Source organism: Garra rufa, chromosome 4 (assembly GCF_049309525.1).
Source record: "Garra rufa chromosome 4, GarRuf1.0, whole genome shotgun sequence".
In the NCBI taxonomy this organism is placed as follows: Eukaryota; Metazoa; Chordata; class Actinopteri; order Cypriniformes; family Cyprinidae; genus Garra; species Garra rufa.
Genome location: NC_133364.1, coordinates 31622806 through 31638568, shown reverse-complemented (window position 1 = coordinate 31638568; position 15763 = coordinate 31622806). Strand labels below are relative to the sequence as shown.

At 34.5% G+C, this 15763-nt stretch overlaps 1 protein-coding gene across 1 annotated transcript; it reads right to left on the bottom strand.

Annotated features, from left to right (window-relative positions):
• Nucleotides 1-3906: 3906 nt before the first annotated feature.
• Nucleotides 3907-7834, bottom strand: LOC141333870 (uncharacterized). Its single transcript, XM_073839027.1, has 2 exons — nucleotides 7517-7834; nucleotides 3907-5147 (listed from the first exon to the last, which is right to left on the bottom strand). The coding sequence occupies exons 1-2, from the start codon at nucleotides 7785-7787 to the stop codon at nucleotides 4408-4410; spliced, it is 1011 nt and encodes a 336-aa protein (XP_073695128.1). The 5' UTR covers nucleotides 7788-7834; the 3' UTR covers nucleotides 3907-4407.
• Between the last annotated feature and the right edge of the window lie 7929 nt (nucleotides 7835-15763).

The window sequence follows — 15763 nt, the reverse complement described above, 5'->3', positions numbered from 1 at the left end:
GGCTCACGTCCCATTAGATCACATGGAGAGGGCGGGGTTTATGACGTATACTGCAGTCGGCCACCGAGCTATGTTTCCTTCTAAATCTGTTATTAAACTGTTTCATAATTTCTGTGCTAACTAGTCTTCATTCAGCTTTAACTTTGAAGTGCTACTTATTGCAATATAATATAGTCATATAATTGCAACATTCTCCTACATATTTTGGTATTCTAACTGCGTTTATTTCTGTTGTTGATATAAGTGGCAGTGGGTGGTAATAGATAAGAAATGTGCAGTTTTTTTGTACCTTCCTGCTGTTAATGTTTCTTTAGTCCTTTGGTTACTCTACAGCCTGAATCACTGAGTAAAAAAACACCCTTACAGCTTTTCATACCATTTTTTGCACTTAATATGTAGCACAGACCAGTGGTCTCCAGCCCTGTTCCTGGAAAGCTAACATCCTGCAAATTTCAGCTCAAGCCCCAAACAAACACACCTGTGCCTTGTTTTAGAGTCTTTTTGTGCTTGGGTTTTTCGTTTAAGAATGGGAGGTTTGTCAAACCCGAGAAAGCAAGGCAAGTCAAGACGTTTCTGAAAGAAAGGTAAATTGAAGTAAGTTACTGTAGTACCTTAGTCTGTTAACCTAACCTGGTCGGGAGCAGGTTTTTTTTTAGAAAACCCAGACTTTCCTTTGGTCTCCTCCCCTGTTTTAAAGCATAAGTGATGTTTAAACACCTCATTGATTAATTCACGCTGCAAAAATGCTTTTCTAAATGAGTATTTTGGAAACTAAATTTATTTAAATTAACATTTGACTTAAAACATGACAAATGCATCTTAATGCAAATGGAAACACAATTATTTTTCTTACCCCATTAGCAGATAATATGGTAAATAAGAAAAAAAAATCATATGTAGAAAATGCATCTTGATTTAAAAATCTTTAGATTTTCATTGATTGGAAACGACACACTAAGTAAGAAAAGTATTTTTTTCGCAGTGCAGGTGCATTCATTCATTGCACATATTTTTATCATGCAGACACTGTCAAAGTGACAAAAAAAGTCATGTACTTTTATAAATAGGATTATTTTATTATTATATGAAGGATTATTTAGAATTTTGTGTGTGTGTGTGTGTAGTTTTCTAAGCACAAACCCCTTTAAAGTGAAGCTTATTACTGTACGGAATGGAAAGACGGCAAGTGGAAAGGTAGTTGGAGATATATGCCATAACCACCTCCACAGCTGTTAAACTTATTTGGTCATCTTTATTTCCTACAAATAGAAAAGCAACATTTATTCTTTTTCATGTTGGATTTTAATATTCTTCCAATACCTGATATTGTGGTCCTCTACTCGGCCAACAGCAAGAATGTAGAACAAATGAAGAGGAGAAGTCAAATGTTAATTTCATTACTCTAATTAAGAAATGCAACAGTTTGGATTCATGTGAAAAGAGCATAAGACTAGGGAAAAAAAGCTGCTGCACACTGAAATAGACACAAAATTCTATTTTTATATGACATATTTTAATATGTCAAATGTTTGTAAAGTCATGTAGCCTACACCAATCAACCTTTTATGCTTTTAAGCTTTACCTGATATTAATTACTTCTTCTTCTTTTGCCTGTGGGATGCCATGAAAATTAATAGTAGTTCAGTAACTTACCATTATGCCAGTTTTTACTTTTGATTTTATTAAAGTTAAGCATTGGCTCGAAGTATGTGGAGGTCTTTTTGGCGGTAGCTGTTGCCATGGTGAATCATAATTTCAGAGCTCCATTGATTGTCTTTTCATAGTTAGTGCAAATGGTAAACTCAAAGTCAACCTACTCAGAGTGGATTGAACTAACTCAGTTCAGCTGTTCTGAAAAAAAAAAACTCAGTGTTTCCCACCTTAGGGTAAGTCAATTCAGAGTTCAAGTTTAAACTCAGAGTTGGTTGCACCTCCTTATTAACCCTTAAGCTCTCCTTGGGGTCAGGCTGACCCCACTGGAGTTTTCCTTCATTTTTTTATAAAGTTCCCTTAATCTCAGGGGCATGAGACTCTGTGACTTTTCCTAAATAATCAATCTAAAAACACAAAAAAAATCCGGACTTAATTCGGTTGTTCTAAAGGTGTGTAAAAAAAAAATTACCGTTTCCTCTCCTTGGGGTCAGATTGACCCCACATTGAAAATGAATGGGAAAAGTAAAAAAAGCATTTTTTTTTTCATTTCGTTTGTCCAAAAAAAGTAGTAAATCCAGTTTAAATCTAAAATAATTAACATTTAAATAAAGGCCTGGTCCTACAGCATAAACTCAAAGTGGAACAAACTTTCTATTTCACACAGACACACACTCACACACTCACAAACACACACATGTGTGTAACTGCAACAGGGAGCATTTATATAGAAATTGGCATAAAAAATCAACATATCTGCTATAAATCTGAAAATGTTCATACATAAATGAAAGACTGGTACTAGAGCACAAATGCAACATGGAACATGCATGCTGACTCTCTCACACACACACACACACACACACACACACACACACACAACTCTACAAAAACACACCATGCCCCTGCCCCTAACACACACACACACACACACACACACACACAACTCAACACAAACACACCACACAGCACCCCCCAAACACCCCCCCCCCCCCAAAAAAAAAACACTCCCCCCCACACCCACCCACACACTCACACAAAGAGAGAGAAGAGAGGGAAAAGTGCAGATAAAAGAAAGATGAAAGAAAAATTCAGCAATTCTAAAAAACAAAAATTCTACGCTTTTACAAAAAAACACGTTTTTTATTTATTTTAGAATGTTTGTTCAAATATATATATTTACAAAATATATATCATAAAGTTGTGAGGAGAAGTTGAAGCATGAAGAAAAATAAAGTGAAAATGAAATTAGTCCCTAAGGGCCTCTGCTGGATGTATGTGGTCATTGCACTTTCTTTCTTTAACTATATCTTCAAAAGTTTTTCCACTAACCTGTAGATGGCAGTACTGTATCCCTAACACTTAGAGCAATGTCCAAAAACAATTTAGATTAAATTTAGATCATCATTAAGGTGATTTTTTTATTAAAAATTAATTTTTTATGAGCCACTTGGTGGCGTAGTTGAGTAATTGTGCAGTAAATGGGTAAAAAAGTACAAAATATCCATGAAAACACAGCAGAACTGTAAAGTTGAGAAGTAAACGAATAAAATGATATATAGTTTATAATATTAAAAATGTATAATTCATTATGGAATCACACTTTCAATCCTTGGGGTCAGTCTGACCCCAAAGAAAGTAAAGATAAAACCTACTTAAGGAGAGTTGTAGGGTTAAAACGGGCCTCAGAACCCACTAACGAAGGAGTTCAGGGTTGTTTGATAATGACAGACAGGTGTGTTGAAAGCTGGATACTGAAAGCCTGGTTGGAACTGAAGTCTGCAGGATGGTAGCTCTCCAAAGAGGGTTGGAGATCCCTGGCATAGATGGCATGGTTACATTCACTATTTTATATGAAAATTGTTTGTGGGACAATCGCTCATTTCGCTCCAAACTCGTAAGACCTTTGTTTATCTTCGGAACACAAATTAAGATAGTTTTGATGAAATCCGAGAGCTCTCTGACCCTCCATACACAGCAAGGGTCCTTCCATATTCAAGGTCCAGAAACGCGGCTCTCAGATTTCATCAAAAATATCTTAATTTGTGTTCTGAAGGGTTGAGTAATTAATGACATAATTTTAATTTCGTGAACTATCCCTTTAACCCCAACTGTACCGCTAACAGGCAATCATTTATATCAAGTATAATAATACTGCTGCTCAAATATTTTCAACTTCTCTTTACTTCTAAGAGAAGAATAAAATGAACTCAGTACATCTTGAGGATTGCTAAAATAATTCTCTCCAGTGTGAACTCTTATGTCAAGTCGCCTTTATTCTGCAGAACTTTATACAATATGGACTGCATCAAAGCAGCTTCACAAAGATAAACAAGAAAATAACAGACAATTCAGATTCTGTTGTAAAGCTGCTCTAAAAGACAATATTGTCATAATGTCAAATCAGTTCAGATCAATAACAGTCAACAAATGTAGAAGTTCCAGACATACCGGCCCACTTCAAACACTGCACTCTTAAAAAAAAAGGTGCTTCAAAAGGTTCTTCAAGTGATTCCATAGAAGATCCATTTTTGGTTTCACAAAGAACCATTCAGTCAAAGGTTCTTTAAGGAACCATTTCTTGCTTACCTGTTTATAATCGGAAGAACTTTCATTTTCAGAAAGGTTCTTCAGATGTTAAAGGTTCTTTATGGAAACATGGCTTTCTATGGCTTTCGTGAAGCACCTTTATTTTTAAGAGTGTGGTTGAAACATTTCCACACTGTAGGCAATTAACTGAGCTCTCTTTAGTGTAGATTACACACTGTAAGGCTTTTCTCCAGTGTGGATTCTCATGTGGAGTTTAAGGTTTCCGCTTTGAACAAAACTGTCTCCACACTGTTGGCACGTGTAAGGTTTCTCTCCGGTGTGAGTCCTCATGTGCCCGTTAAGACTTCCTATATGAGTGAAACTCTTTCCACACTGTTGGCAGACGAAGGCACTCGTTCTACTAGTGTGTATTCTCATGTGGGTTTTCAGGTTTCCTCGTTGATTGAAACGCTTTCCACACTGAGGGCATATGAAACGCTTTTCTCCAATGTGAATCCTTAAGTGACGGTCAAGACTTACTTTACAAATGAAACGTTCTCCACACTGTTGGCAAGTAAAAGGGCACTCCCCAGTGTGAAATCTCATGTGGATTTCAAGATGTCCATGTTCAGCAAAACGCACTCCACACTGTTGGCATATGTAAGGCTTCTCTCCGGTGTGAGTTCTCGTGTGCCTCTTAAAGTTTTGTTTTCTTGTGAAATTTTTTCCACACTGAGGGCATTTGAAAGCCTTTTTTGCAGTGTGATTTTGTGTGTGCCTCTCAAGGTCTACTTTATGAGAGAAACACTTTCCACACTGTTTGCAAATAAAAGGGCTCTCCCCAGTGTGAACTTCAGAGTTTCCCTGTTCAGCGAAACTTCTAGCTCCTGTGTTTCGAAGATTCTCATATTGACCTTTCTCTTTGGTTTCATTGAGTACTTCGGTCTCCTCTTTCAGTGCCATTTGGTCTGAAGTGAAAAAACAAACAAAAGTTAACATCAATTCAATACCCCAAAACAATGCAAAAAGATGAGTGATGGCTAGCTGTTTGGTGATTGTAAAATGAGTGGTATTTCGCTCTTTTGATGCTATAATCCAATGAATAAAAGTTTTTTTTTTTTTTTCATGCTGCCAAGAAGACCAACTGCCAGTTACAGACTGAAATTTTGTAAGCGACATCTACATATAAATAAATGATTCACACATTTACATGGCATGTCGAAACAGATAGGGACCAAATTAGTTGTGTTATTACTAGGGGTGGGCATAGATTATTTTTTTAATCTAGATTAATCTAGATTAAATCTTGGAATTAATCTAGATTAATCTAGATTAAAATGGCTAATTTGCATTCTGATGAAGGCATTCAGAATATGTGTGCTACCCAAATAATGACAATAAGTAAGTCTTTGAGAATGGGTTTCTCAAGCCAGGTGGCGCATCAGACCATTGGCTCATCAAACTGCATCACAAACTGCTCATAAAGCTGTTCTATGATAATTTGTTGATGAAAATAAATTATGTTCAATAAGTTATCTTCAATAAGTTTTTTTAACATCTACACCTACCCAACCCTAAATAGCCCTTACTGTAATAAAACAACAGTATTATTGTTGTACAGTGTGATAAAAATATACATCTACGTATATACAAATATCTATGGTAGCCAGTGTTTCCCCTACGTTTCCAGCTTTTGGGGGTGGGGGGGGGGTTACATGTTACACAGTACTTTTATTTTGACAGGTTGCCGTGAAGTTTCTATGTATACAGTATGATATGATGCGAGTTTTCTCAAATGAAACGGTAAAAGTGACACTCACAGCAGTTTTGGAGAATGAGTTTATCTGTTCATGTGAGATGAAAATGCCAAAAATAAGCGGGAGCGTCACGTGTGTTTCAGTATGCGTGTAGTAAAAGCGCGTCTCCATTCATACATACAGCTAGGCAAACGGAACATACCGGATTCATATTAAAACGGTCTTTTTGCATTTTGCAGCTCCCAACCCAAATTTGAGAATAGATTAACGGCGATATTTTTTTTATCGCCCGATAAGAGTCTCACGTTAACGCCGATAACGGCCCACCACTAACAAAGGCATATATGGCTTAATTTAAATGTATGGGCTCGCTCATGTACCTCTCTTATTTGGTATAAATCCAAATGTTTCCATGGTCGCAATGTAAGATATTTGCTATTAGTGTTCCGACTCTGTCACTTCTCAGTTTGAGAATCATTGAAACAAGTTATTGAATGAAAAGCATTCATGTTACTCTATGAAAATGTGTAAAACGTCTGTGTTTTTGGCAAATGTTGGATCTAATTAAGAGAAGCAACTTGTCCTAGATGAACTTGTCAACTTCATGCTACATTTACAACTGAGCTTTAGCAAAGTCACAAACATTTAACTGAAATAATCTATTTAGTTGCAGTTTGTTATATAGTGCCTGCTGGCTGTATTTTCTTTGAATGAATGAGTAATTCGCTCACATTTTCAATATAATGTTTACCACATACTGTTGTATAACTTATTTTAATGAAATTAATGGTTTTCATTTTAGAACTAGATACTGAGATACTGAAGACAGCGTTAGTAAATGTCTGGTCATGCGACCTCAACATTCCTGTCCACATGAGGCGACCTGCTCTATGTCAAATAAAACCACTTTAATTATGAAGCTCATGTGACATTCTTCAAAAATGACATTCTTCAAAACAAGTTAAAGGAACACTCCACTTTTTTTTGGAAATAGGCTCATTTTCCAACTCCCCACGAGTTAATAAGTTGATTTTTACCGTTTTGAAATCCATTCAGCTGTTCTCCTGTTCTGGCGATATCACTTTTAGCATAGCTTAGCATAGATCATTGAATCCTGTGAGACCAATAGCATCGCGTTCAAAAATGACCAACGAATTCCGATATTTGTTCTATTTAAAACTTGACTCTTCTGTAGTTATATCATGTACTAAGACCGGTGAAAAATGTAAAGCTGCGATTTTCTAGGCCGATAAGATTAGGAACTACAGCTTTTCATTTTCCGCCAGTCTTAGTACACGATATAACTACAGAAGAGTCAAGTTTTAAATAGGACAAATATCGAAACTTGTTAGTCATTTTTGAACGCGATGCTATTGGTCTAATAGGATTCAATGATCTATGCTAAGCTATGCTAAAAGTAATATCGCCAGAACAGGAGAATGGCTGAATGGATTTCAAAACGGTAAAGTCAACTTATTAACTCGGGGGGAGTTGGAGAGTGAGCCCATTTCCAAAAAAAGTGGAGCGTTCCTTTAATAAGAACCAAATGACTGACTTCAACTTTGAGAATGAAAACCAACCTGTTTGTTCCTCCGTTTCTTCATGTCCTACCATGAACGCTTCTTCAATCTTCATGTCTTCACTCTCCTCTTTAATAAACGGCACCACTGTTCGTTCCACAGTATCTTCTTGTTTTACGTTGAACACTTCTTCAGTCTTCATGTCTTCACTCTCCTCTTTAATAAACGCCACCACTGTTTGTTCCACAGAATCTTCTTGTTTTACGCTGAATACTTCTTTGATCTTTATGTCTTCACTTTCCTCTTTAATAAATGCCATCTTTATAATCATGTATCAGTTTGCTTCACGAGGAGTTTTTTCTCTGTGTTTGGACACTTTTTCCTGTTTAAGATGAAAATAATTAACAGAAAGAGAAATGAATATCAATTTCTACATCTGAGCCTTTCAATCAGCTCCGTAGTTCAGAAGTCAGTGATCTGGTAAGAGATCAGTTACTGGCCTGATTAAAAACAGCAACAATCAAAACTAGCACTAAATAACAGTTTATATTAAAAGCTTGTAGTTAGGTATTTGATTTATAGAACATTTAATCGATTAGACACTCATGAAAACATTTGCAATTCGTTTTCTGTGTTTGCGTTTTCATGGCATTTACACTGTTTTGATCAGCATGTGACGTGATCGTGCGGTGATTCGAATCAATGAATCATTTTGCGAAGCAGTTCATCTCATCACTAAACGTTACTCTCTAGTGACAGAATTTAAGTTTATGATAAACTGATTCACGATATGGGGAGCTAATGAGACGCACTGTTTATGTTAATCATTTGTAGATGTGCTGTACTCACAAAAATAATAATGTGCATTAACGTGATAAAGCATTACAACATTATATCCAATAATATTCAATTAATTTTACATCGCTTATAAAAAAATCACACACACACTACCAAAACACAAACCTTTCTTCAGCCGAATCACTGACACTGGAGAGCGGTGCAGACTTATGACGTCACGTCGTCAGCCCAAAATAAAAGTCCGGTATGGTGTGCAGAAATTTACAAACAGAAAACAAAGATCATAAAGAGTAATATGTTACATTTTTGTCTAAAAGCATCTGTAAAAGCACCTTTTATTCCAGGGGTTGGCAACAGTTTTTCCAATAACAAGCTAATTAAAACTCTGACTCATTTTCCAATAGACAGAACCATAGCAAAATACTATTTAGTAATAATAATAATAATGAACAAAAATGTACATGTTAACCCACACTTAAGCTACAATAAGTGTTGGAGTCACCTTTAACAATCACTGAATTAACAGTGTCACCTGGTAGAACATAATGCAGTGGTCACAGATTACACCACTTCCAAAATAAAAAATCCTGATAATTTACTCACCCCCATGTCTTTCTTTCTTCAGTCACAAAGACATAAAGTACAGGATTTTTCTCCAAATAGTGGACTTCAATGGTGCTCAATGGATTGAAGGTTAAAAATGCAGCTTCAAAGGGCTCCCAGCCGAGGAATAAGGGTCTTATCTAGCAAAACGATGGGTTATTTTCTAACTAAAATTAACCTCAAATGCCTGTCTAGCTCTGCTATGTGCATGCATACTCTGGTTTAGTACAGTTAGCCCAGGTAAAAAAAAAAGTGCACTAAAATGCACTTTATTTAAGTATACTTAGTACACTTTTCAGTAATGTACTAAAAGTGCTCTATTTTCGCACACTAATTTTGTACTTAATGTACTAAAAGATAGTATTAAGTATATGTTAAGATAAACTTAATACCATCTAAGTGTACTCAACTGTGCTATTTTGAGACACCATGAAATTGAACTAAAATGTGCTTTTAACATACTATATCTGTATTTTAAAAAATATATTTAGTTACAACTAGAAATACACTTGAACCCTAATTTTAAACATTTATAAATATATTTAAGAATAGCTTAAAGTATAATAGTAATATATTAAAAGAATATACAAAATGTAAAAAAGTGTGCTAAAATACACTTTCAGTACACTAAGTATACTTTTTAGTACTGTGCTAAAAATGCTCTATTTTCGCACACTAATTTTGTACTTAATGTACTAAAAGATAGTATTAAGTATATGTTAAGATAAACTTAATACCATCTAAGTGTACTCAACTGTGCTATTTTGAGACACCATGAAATTGAACTAAAATGTGCTTTTAACATACTATATCTGTATTTTAAAAAACAGATTTAGTTACAACTAGAAGTACACTTGAACCCTCATTTTAAACATTTATAAATATATTTATGACTAATTTAATGTATAACAATAATACATTAAAAGAATATACAAATTGTGAAAAAAATGTGCTAAAATACAATTTAAGTACACTTAGTGCACTTCTCTAATGTACTTAAAGTGCTCTATTTTCGCGCACTAATTTTGTACTTATTGTACTAAAAAATAGTATTAAGTATATTTTAAGATAAACTTAATACCATCTAAGTGTACTCAACTGTGCTATTTTGAGACACCATGAAATTGAACTAAAATGTGCTTTTAACATACTATCTCAGCATTTCCAAATATGTATTTTGTTACCACTTATAATAGAATTGAAACATATTTCATAAACCTTTAAATATACTAATTAAACATAAAAAATAAACTTATTGATTATTTAAAATACATGAATAATATATAACAAATGTATACAAAGCATATTTATAATGTATTGCCCACATATTTTTATTAATAAAAAATACATTTGTTGATTATTTAAAATACATGAATAATATATAACAAATGTATACAAAGCATATTTATAATGTATTGGCCACATATTTTTTTTTTAATAAAAAATACACTTGTTGATTATTTAAAATACACAAATAATATTTAATAAATGTATACAAAGCGTATTTATAATGTATGTTTTATTAATAAAAATATGTGGGCAATACATTATAAATACGCTTTGTATACATTTATGATATATTATTCATATATTTTAATTAATTAGTGTATTATAATGAATAAAAATGTGTGGGCAATACATTATAAATACGTTGTCACGAAGCGTGTAGGAAAGCGCAAAATAACGTCTTCAATAAAAAGTCTTCAATAAATCCTCAGGCAGAGTAACGATAGACAGGAATGGTGGGAGAAAACGCGCACACAACGAAGGAACATAGGTGTAACGCTTGTAGCCAGACAAAGAAACATTGGAAATCAAACAAACTTATAAAGGGGAGATAATTACAACAACAGGTGGAGGGGATCACACTAAGTGCAGGAAGACAAAAAAAAGGCATGGGAGAAACCAAACAGACAATCTAACGGGGGAAACACTGGGAAAAACCAAGGCAAACAGTCCAAGGGCGTGGCATACGCTTTGTACACATTTATCATATATTATTCATGTATTTTAAATAATCAACAAGTGTATTTTTTTATTAATAAAAATATGTGGGCAATACATTATAAATACGCTTTGTATACATTTGTTATATATTATTAATGTATTTTAAATCAATAAGTTTATTTTTTTATGTATAGTTAGTATATTTAAAGGTTTATGAAATATGTTTCAATTCTATTTTAAGTGGTAACAAAATACATTTTTGGAAATGCTGAGATAGTATGTTAAAAACACATTTTAGTTCAATTTCACGGTGTCTCAAAATAGCACAGTTGAATACACTTAGATGGTATTAAGCTTATCTTAAAATATACTTAATACTATTTTTTAGTACATTAAGTACAAAATTAGTGTGCGAAAATAGAGCACTTTTAGTACAGTACTAAAAAGTATACTTGCTGTACTTAAAATGTATTTTAGCACTTTTTTTACATTTTGTATTTTTTTAACATATTACTATTATACTTTAAACTATTCTTAAATATATTTGTAAATGTTTAAAATGAGAGTTCAAGTGTACTTCTAGTTGTAACTAAATATATATTTTAAAATACAGATATAGTATGTTAAAAGCACATTTTATTTCAATTTCAGGGTGTCTCAAAATAGCACAGTTGAGTACACTTAGATGGTATTAAGTTTATCTTAACATAAACTTAATACTATTTTTTAGTACAATAACTACAAAATTAGTGTGCGAAAATAGAGCACTTTTAGTACATTACTGAAAAGCGTATTAAGTATACTTACATTAAAGTGTATTTTAGTGCACTTTTTTTTACCTGGGTAAATAAAGTGTGTTTTAGTGCACTTTTTTTTTTTTTTTTTTTTACCTGGGGGGACCTCAAGGCAATAACGTTTTGTTAGAATTACCACACTCAAAATCAGTTTAAGTGTTAGTGCTAATAATGCATTCATATTAAGTGTACTTAAGTACAACTTTTGAGAATTTGGACTTCTACTATAATACATTACGAATAGATTTTTAATAAAATCCATTTAATGTAAACTTAAAATTACCACACTCAAAATCAATTTAAGTGTTAATGCTTATAATGCATTCATCTTAAGTGTACTTAAGTACAACTTTTGAGAAAATCTACTTCTACTACAATACATTACTAATAGATTTTTTATATATTGACTTATTTTAAACTTAGGATTAGTAAGTAAACAGTCCACTAAAAATCAACTAATGTTTAAAGCATTTAAAGCACACTTTTGAAAAACACACTAATAAAACTCTTTTGTATGTTTTTTCTGTAGTATACTTTATTTTAGTACACTAAAAATTTATTTAAGTATTACTGGTATTTAGTATACTTTTTTCAAGTGTACTAAAGTCCTACTGAAGTATAAACATACTTTTAATTAGTATATTTATAGTGTATAAACATCACACTTTTATTTAACACAAAAAAATAACAAAGTACTAAAAATGTATTTGCGGGTATTTAAGTGTATTTTCATTGCATTTAAGTATATTATTTTTTCACCTGGGAGGGTATGTGGAAAAACTCCCATCTTTTCTCCTCCAACTTCAAAATCTTCCTACATTGCTGCAGAAGTATCGACCCAGTATTTACAAAGTGAACATGCAAGGAGGGTCAAACATGCTATATGAAAAATAAATAAATAAAGGTAAAACAGCAATATACAGTAGGACAAGTTGGAGGAGAAAAAGAGACCCTAACTAACTAACCGACCGCACAGAGTATGCATAAGTATTTATTTATTTTTTAAAGAGAATGACTGATTGTTTCACTAGATAAGAGCCTTATTCCTCGACTGGGACTGTTTAGAGCCCTTTGAAGCTGCATTGAACTGCATTGTTTACCTTCAATCCATTGAGCACCATTGAAATTCACTAAATGGAGCAAAATCCTGTAATGTATTCCACCAAAAGATTAATTTCTTTGCAACTGAAGAAAAGTCTCATCTTGGATGACATGGGGGTGAGTAAAAAATTTTGATTCTGAAAGTGGGGTAATCCTTTAAACACAATGACCTGTCCAGCCTGATGCTGCTGTGGACAAAGACAGCACTCTGGAAACGCGACTAGAAAGTTTGAGAAGCTCTGTCATAGGCAAATGATAACTACAACAATGGATGGGAGAAAAATGTAGTTTGTCAGAGTATATGCTCATTATGCAATGTCAATGCATAAATAATAGAAAAATGATAGATTTTTTGTATCAAAACTGTGTTTGCAGTTATTTGTAAAAGTAATTTTCTTACTGTACATTGCTATTCTTGTTGTGTGTAATAACTAAAAGTTATTAGTTTTCACAAAGAGTAATTGAGTGCTACATTTTCAAAACACTTAGTATTAATATAACAACTGATATTCAAAAAGTGCACTATTTTTTCAAAAAAATTTTAGCTTGTTTTCAATGACCTCTCCAAAACATTTGAGGATTCCTCCTTGTAGGGCCTTAAGGAGAGATTGATAGACTTTACATGTTGACTCCAACCTCTTTAGCTTGTCTGGATATTGGTAAAGGGTTGGGAGCAGAAAACCCATATGGCCCGATTGCACTTGGAGTAGGATGAGAGTCATTGCAATAGGCTTCATGACAGTAGTGCACCAAAATCTCAGTCTCAAACTCAAACCTTACATGTGAACACTGGGAAGCATTTGGGGATAAAGGCCAGGTTGGGCCTGAGAAAAAACATATCTGCACTGATAGAGAACTTGTGACTCCAGCACCATGGAGAGCTCCCACTCAGAAACTGCTCTTCTAGTGACTAGAAGAGAATGGAGAAAAAATCTACGAAAAAGGGAGCGTTGCTGCACTAAAAGCAACTTTCAGTAAAGTCTAAGACTGATTAAGTGTTGACTGAGGTGACACTTAAGTGTTGTGAACTAAGGACTACAATAATGTCAAAATGGCCACTATCGACCTCTGAAACAGCCAATAGTGAGCCTGCTTATGTGAAGTCATTTAATTAAGACACTATTTAATATTTATATTTATTTTTTTTAAATTCTTCGAAGAATCCTTCCACCAATGTGTGATTGGGATAGTCAGCACTACAAAAATGGCTGTTAATTGTCAAGTCCAATGGCACAGACGATAAATCACACATTTTACACTTTTCGACGCAACTGCTGAACTTTTTTTCTCCCTTTTCAAATCTCATATCAAATTGGAAAAGCAATTTTTAATAAAAATGAAGGACAAAGTAAAAATAATGTATTGGTTAGTGTTAAATGTGATGCAATAACAGAAATAGTAGAAATAGGCAAACAGCAGAATTGATATAGTAAGGGAATAAATGTTTTGATCCCCCGCTGATTTTGTACATTTGCCCGCTGACAAAGATATGATCAGTCTATAATTTTAATAATAGGTTTATTTGAACAGTGAGAGACAGAATAACAACAAAAATCCAGAAAAACGCATTTCAAAAAAGTTATAAATTGATTGGTATTTTAATGAGTGAAATAAGTATTTGACCCCTTCGTAAAACATGACTTAGTACTTGGTGGAAAAACCCTTATTAGCAATCACAGTGGTCAGAGGTTTCTTGTAGTTGGCCACCAGGTTTGCACACATCTCAGGAGAGATTTTCTCTTACTCTTCTCCAAGGTTTAGAGGCTGACGTTTGGCTTCAGTTTCCTTTCACATACTTTCTATGGGATTAAGGTCTGGAGACTGGCTAGGCCTTTCCAGGACCTTAATGTTTTCCGTCTTGAGCCACTCCTTTGTTGCCTTGTGTTTTGGGATACTGTAATGTTGGCATACCCATCAATGACCCATTTTCAATGCTGTGGCTGAGGGAAGGAGGTTCTCACCCAAGATTTGACAGTATAGCCCCATGGTCCATCGTCATTTTGATGCAGTGCAGTTGTCCTGCCCTTTAGCAGAAAAAACACCCCCAAAGCATAATGTTTCCACCTCCATGTTTGATGGCGGGGATGGTGTTTTTGGGGTTGATTCATCCTCGAGTTGAGTTGATGCTAAAGAGTTTGATTTTGGTCTCAACTGAACACAACACTTTCAACTAGTTCTCCTCTAAATCATTCAGATGTTCATTGGCAAACTTAAGACAGGCCTGTACATGTGCTTTCTTGAGCAGGGGGACCTTGTGGGTGCTGCAGGATTTCAGTCCTCCACGGCGTAGCGTTACCAATTGTTTTCTTGGTGACTATAGTCCCAGCTGCCTTGAGATCATTGACAAGATCCTCCCGTGTAGGTCTGGGCTGATTCCTCACCTGATCATGATCGACCCTACGAGATGAGATCTTGCATTGAGCCCCAGACAGAGGGAGATTGACAGTTATTTTGTTTTTTTTTCATTTCACTATGAGAGCACTAGCCTCAGACGTCATGCCCATGGAACGTTGGCTAAACGTCTGATGCATATGGTACACTGGAAACACTTCAGGAATGTCGAAGTCATCATCTGATTAGTTGAATTTAATCGGATTTCCGGGAAACGCGAGTGTCGCATTTATTTTCGATCCGCGGGAAACAAAGCGCAGACTGATTTACTCTGTGTTTTGCTTAGAGGTGCTTATGCAGATGCCATTATTGTTATACGCATTTGCGACGTTCGCAAACAAATTTACTGACTCACTGCTTGTTCTCCATCTTCTAATTTAACTTTCAATGCTGGTTATTTCAATGACTGACTTGTTGCACGCCAGTCTGTTGTTGTGGGGACATTTCAACGCCCCGAAACGCAACGTTGAGCAAAACAAACTGGGATTGGTTGTTTGACATGTCAGTCAAATGTCCTTATGGGCCTTGGCCAATGAAAGCTGCCATGGATTCTTGCCGTCAGTCTGAAGGTCTGGCTACATGAGACTGAAGCTGCACTAACCCTATCAGATGAGAACAAATGTGAAATGAGCTGAATAATGACATGAGTTGCCTTCATTCCCGAGTTTCATAA

What these genes read in the sequence shown, in the direction of transcription:
- LOC141333870 (XM_073839027.1), bottom strand. Translation starts at nt 7,787, where the DNA reads ATGATTATAAAGATGGCATTTATTAAAGAGGAAAGTGAAGACATAAAG. An exon ending in AGAAACGGAGGAACAAACAG is followed by an intron (nt 5,148 to 7,516) that starts GTTGGTTTTCAT and finishes TTTTCACTTCAG; the next exon opens with ACCAAATGGCACTGAAAGAG.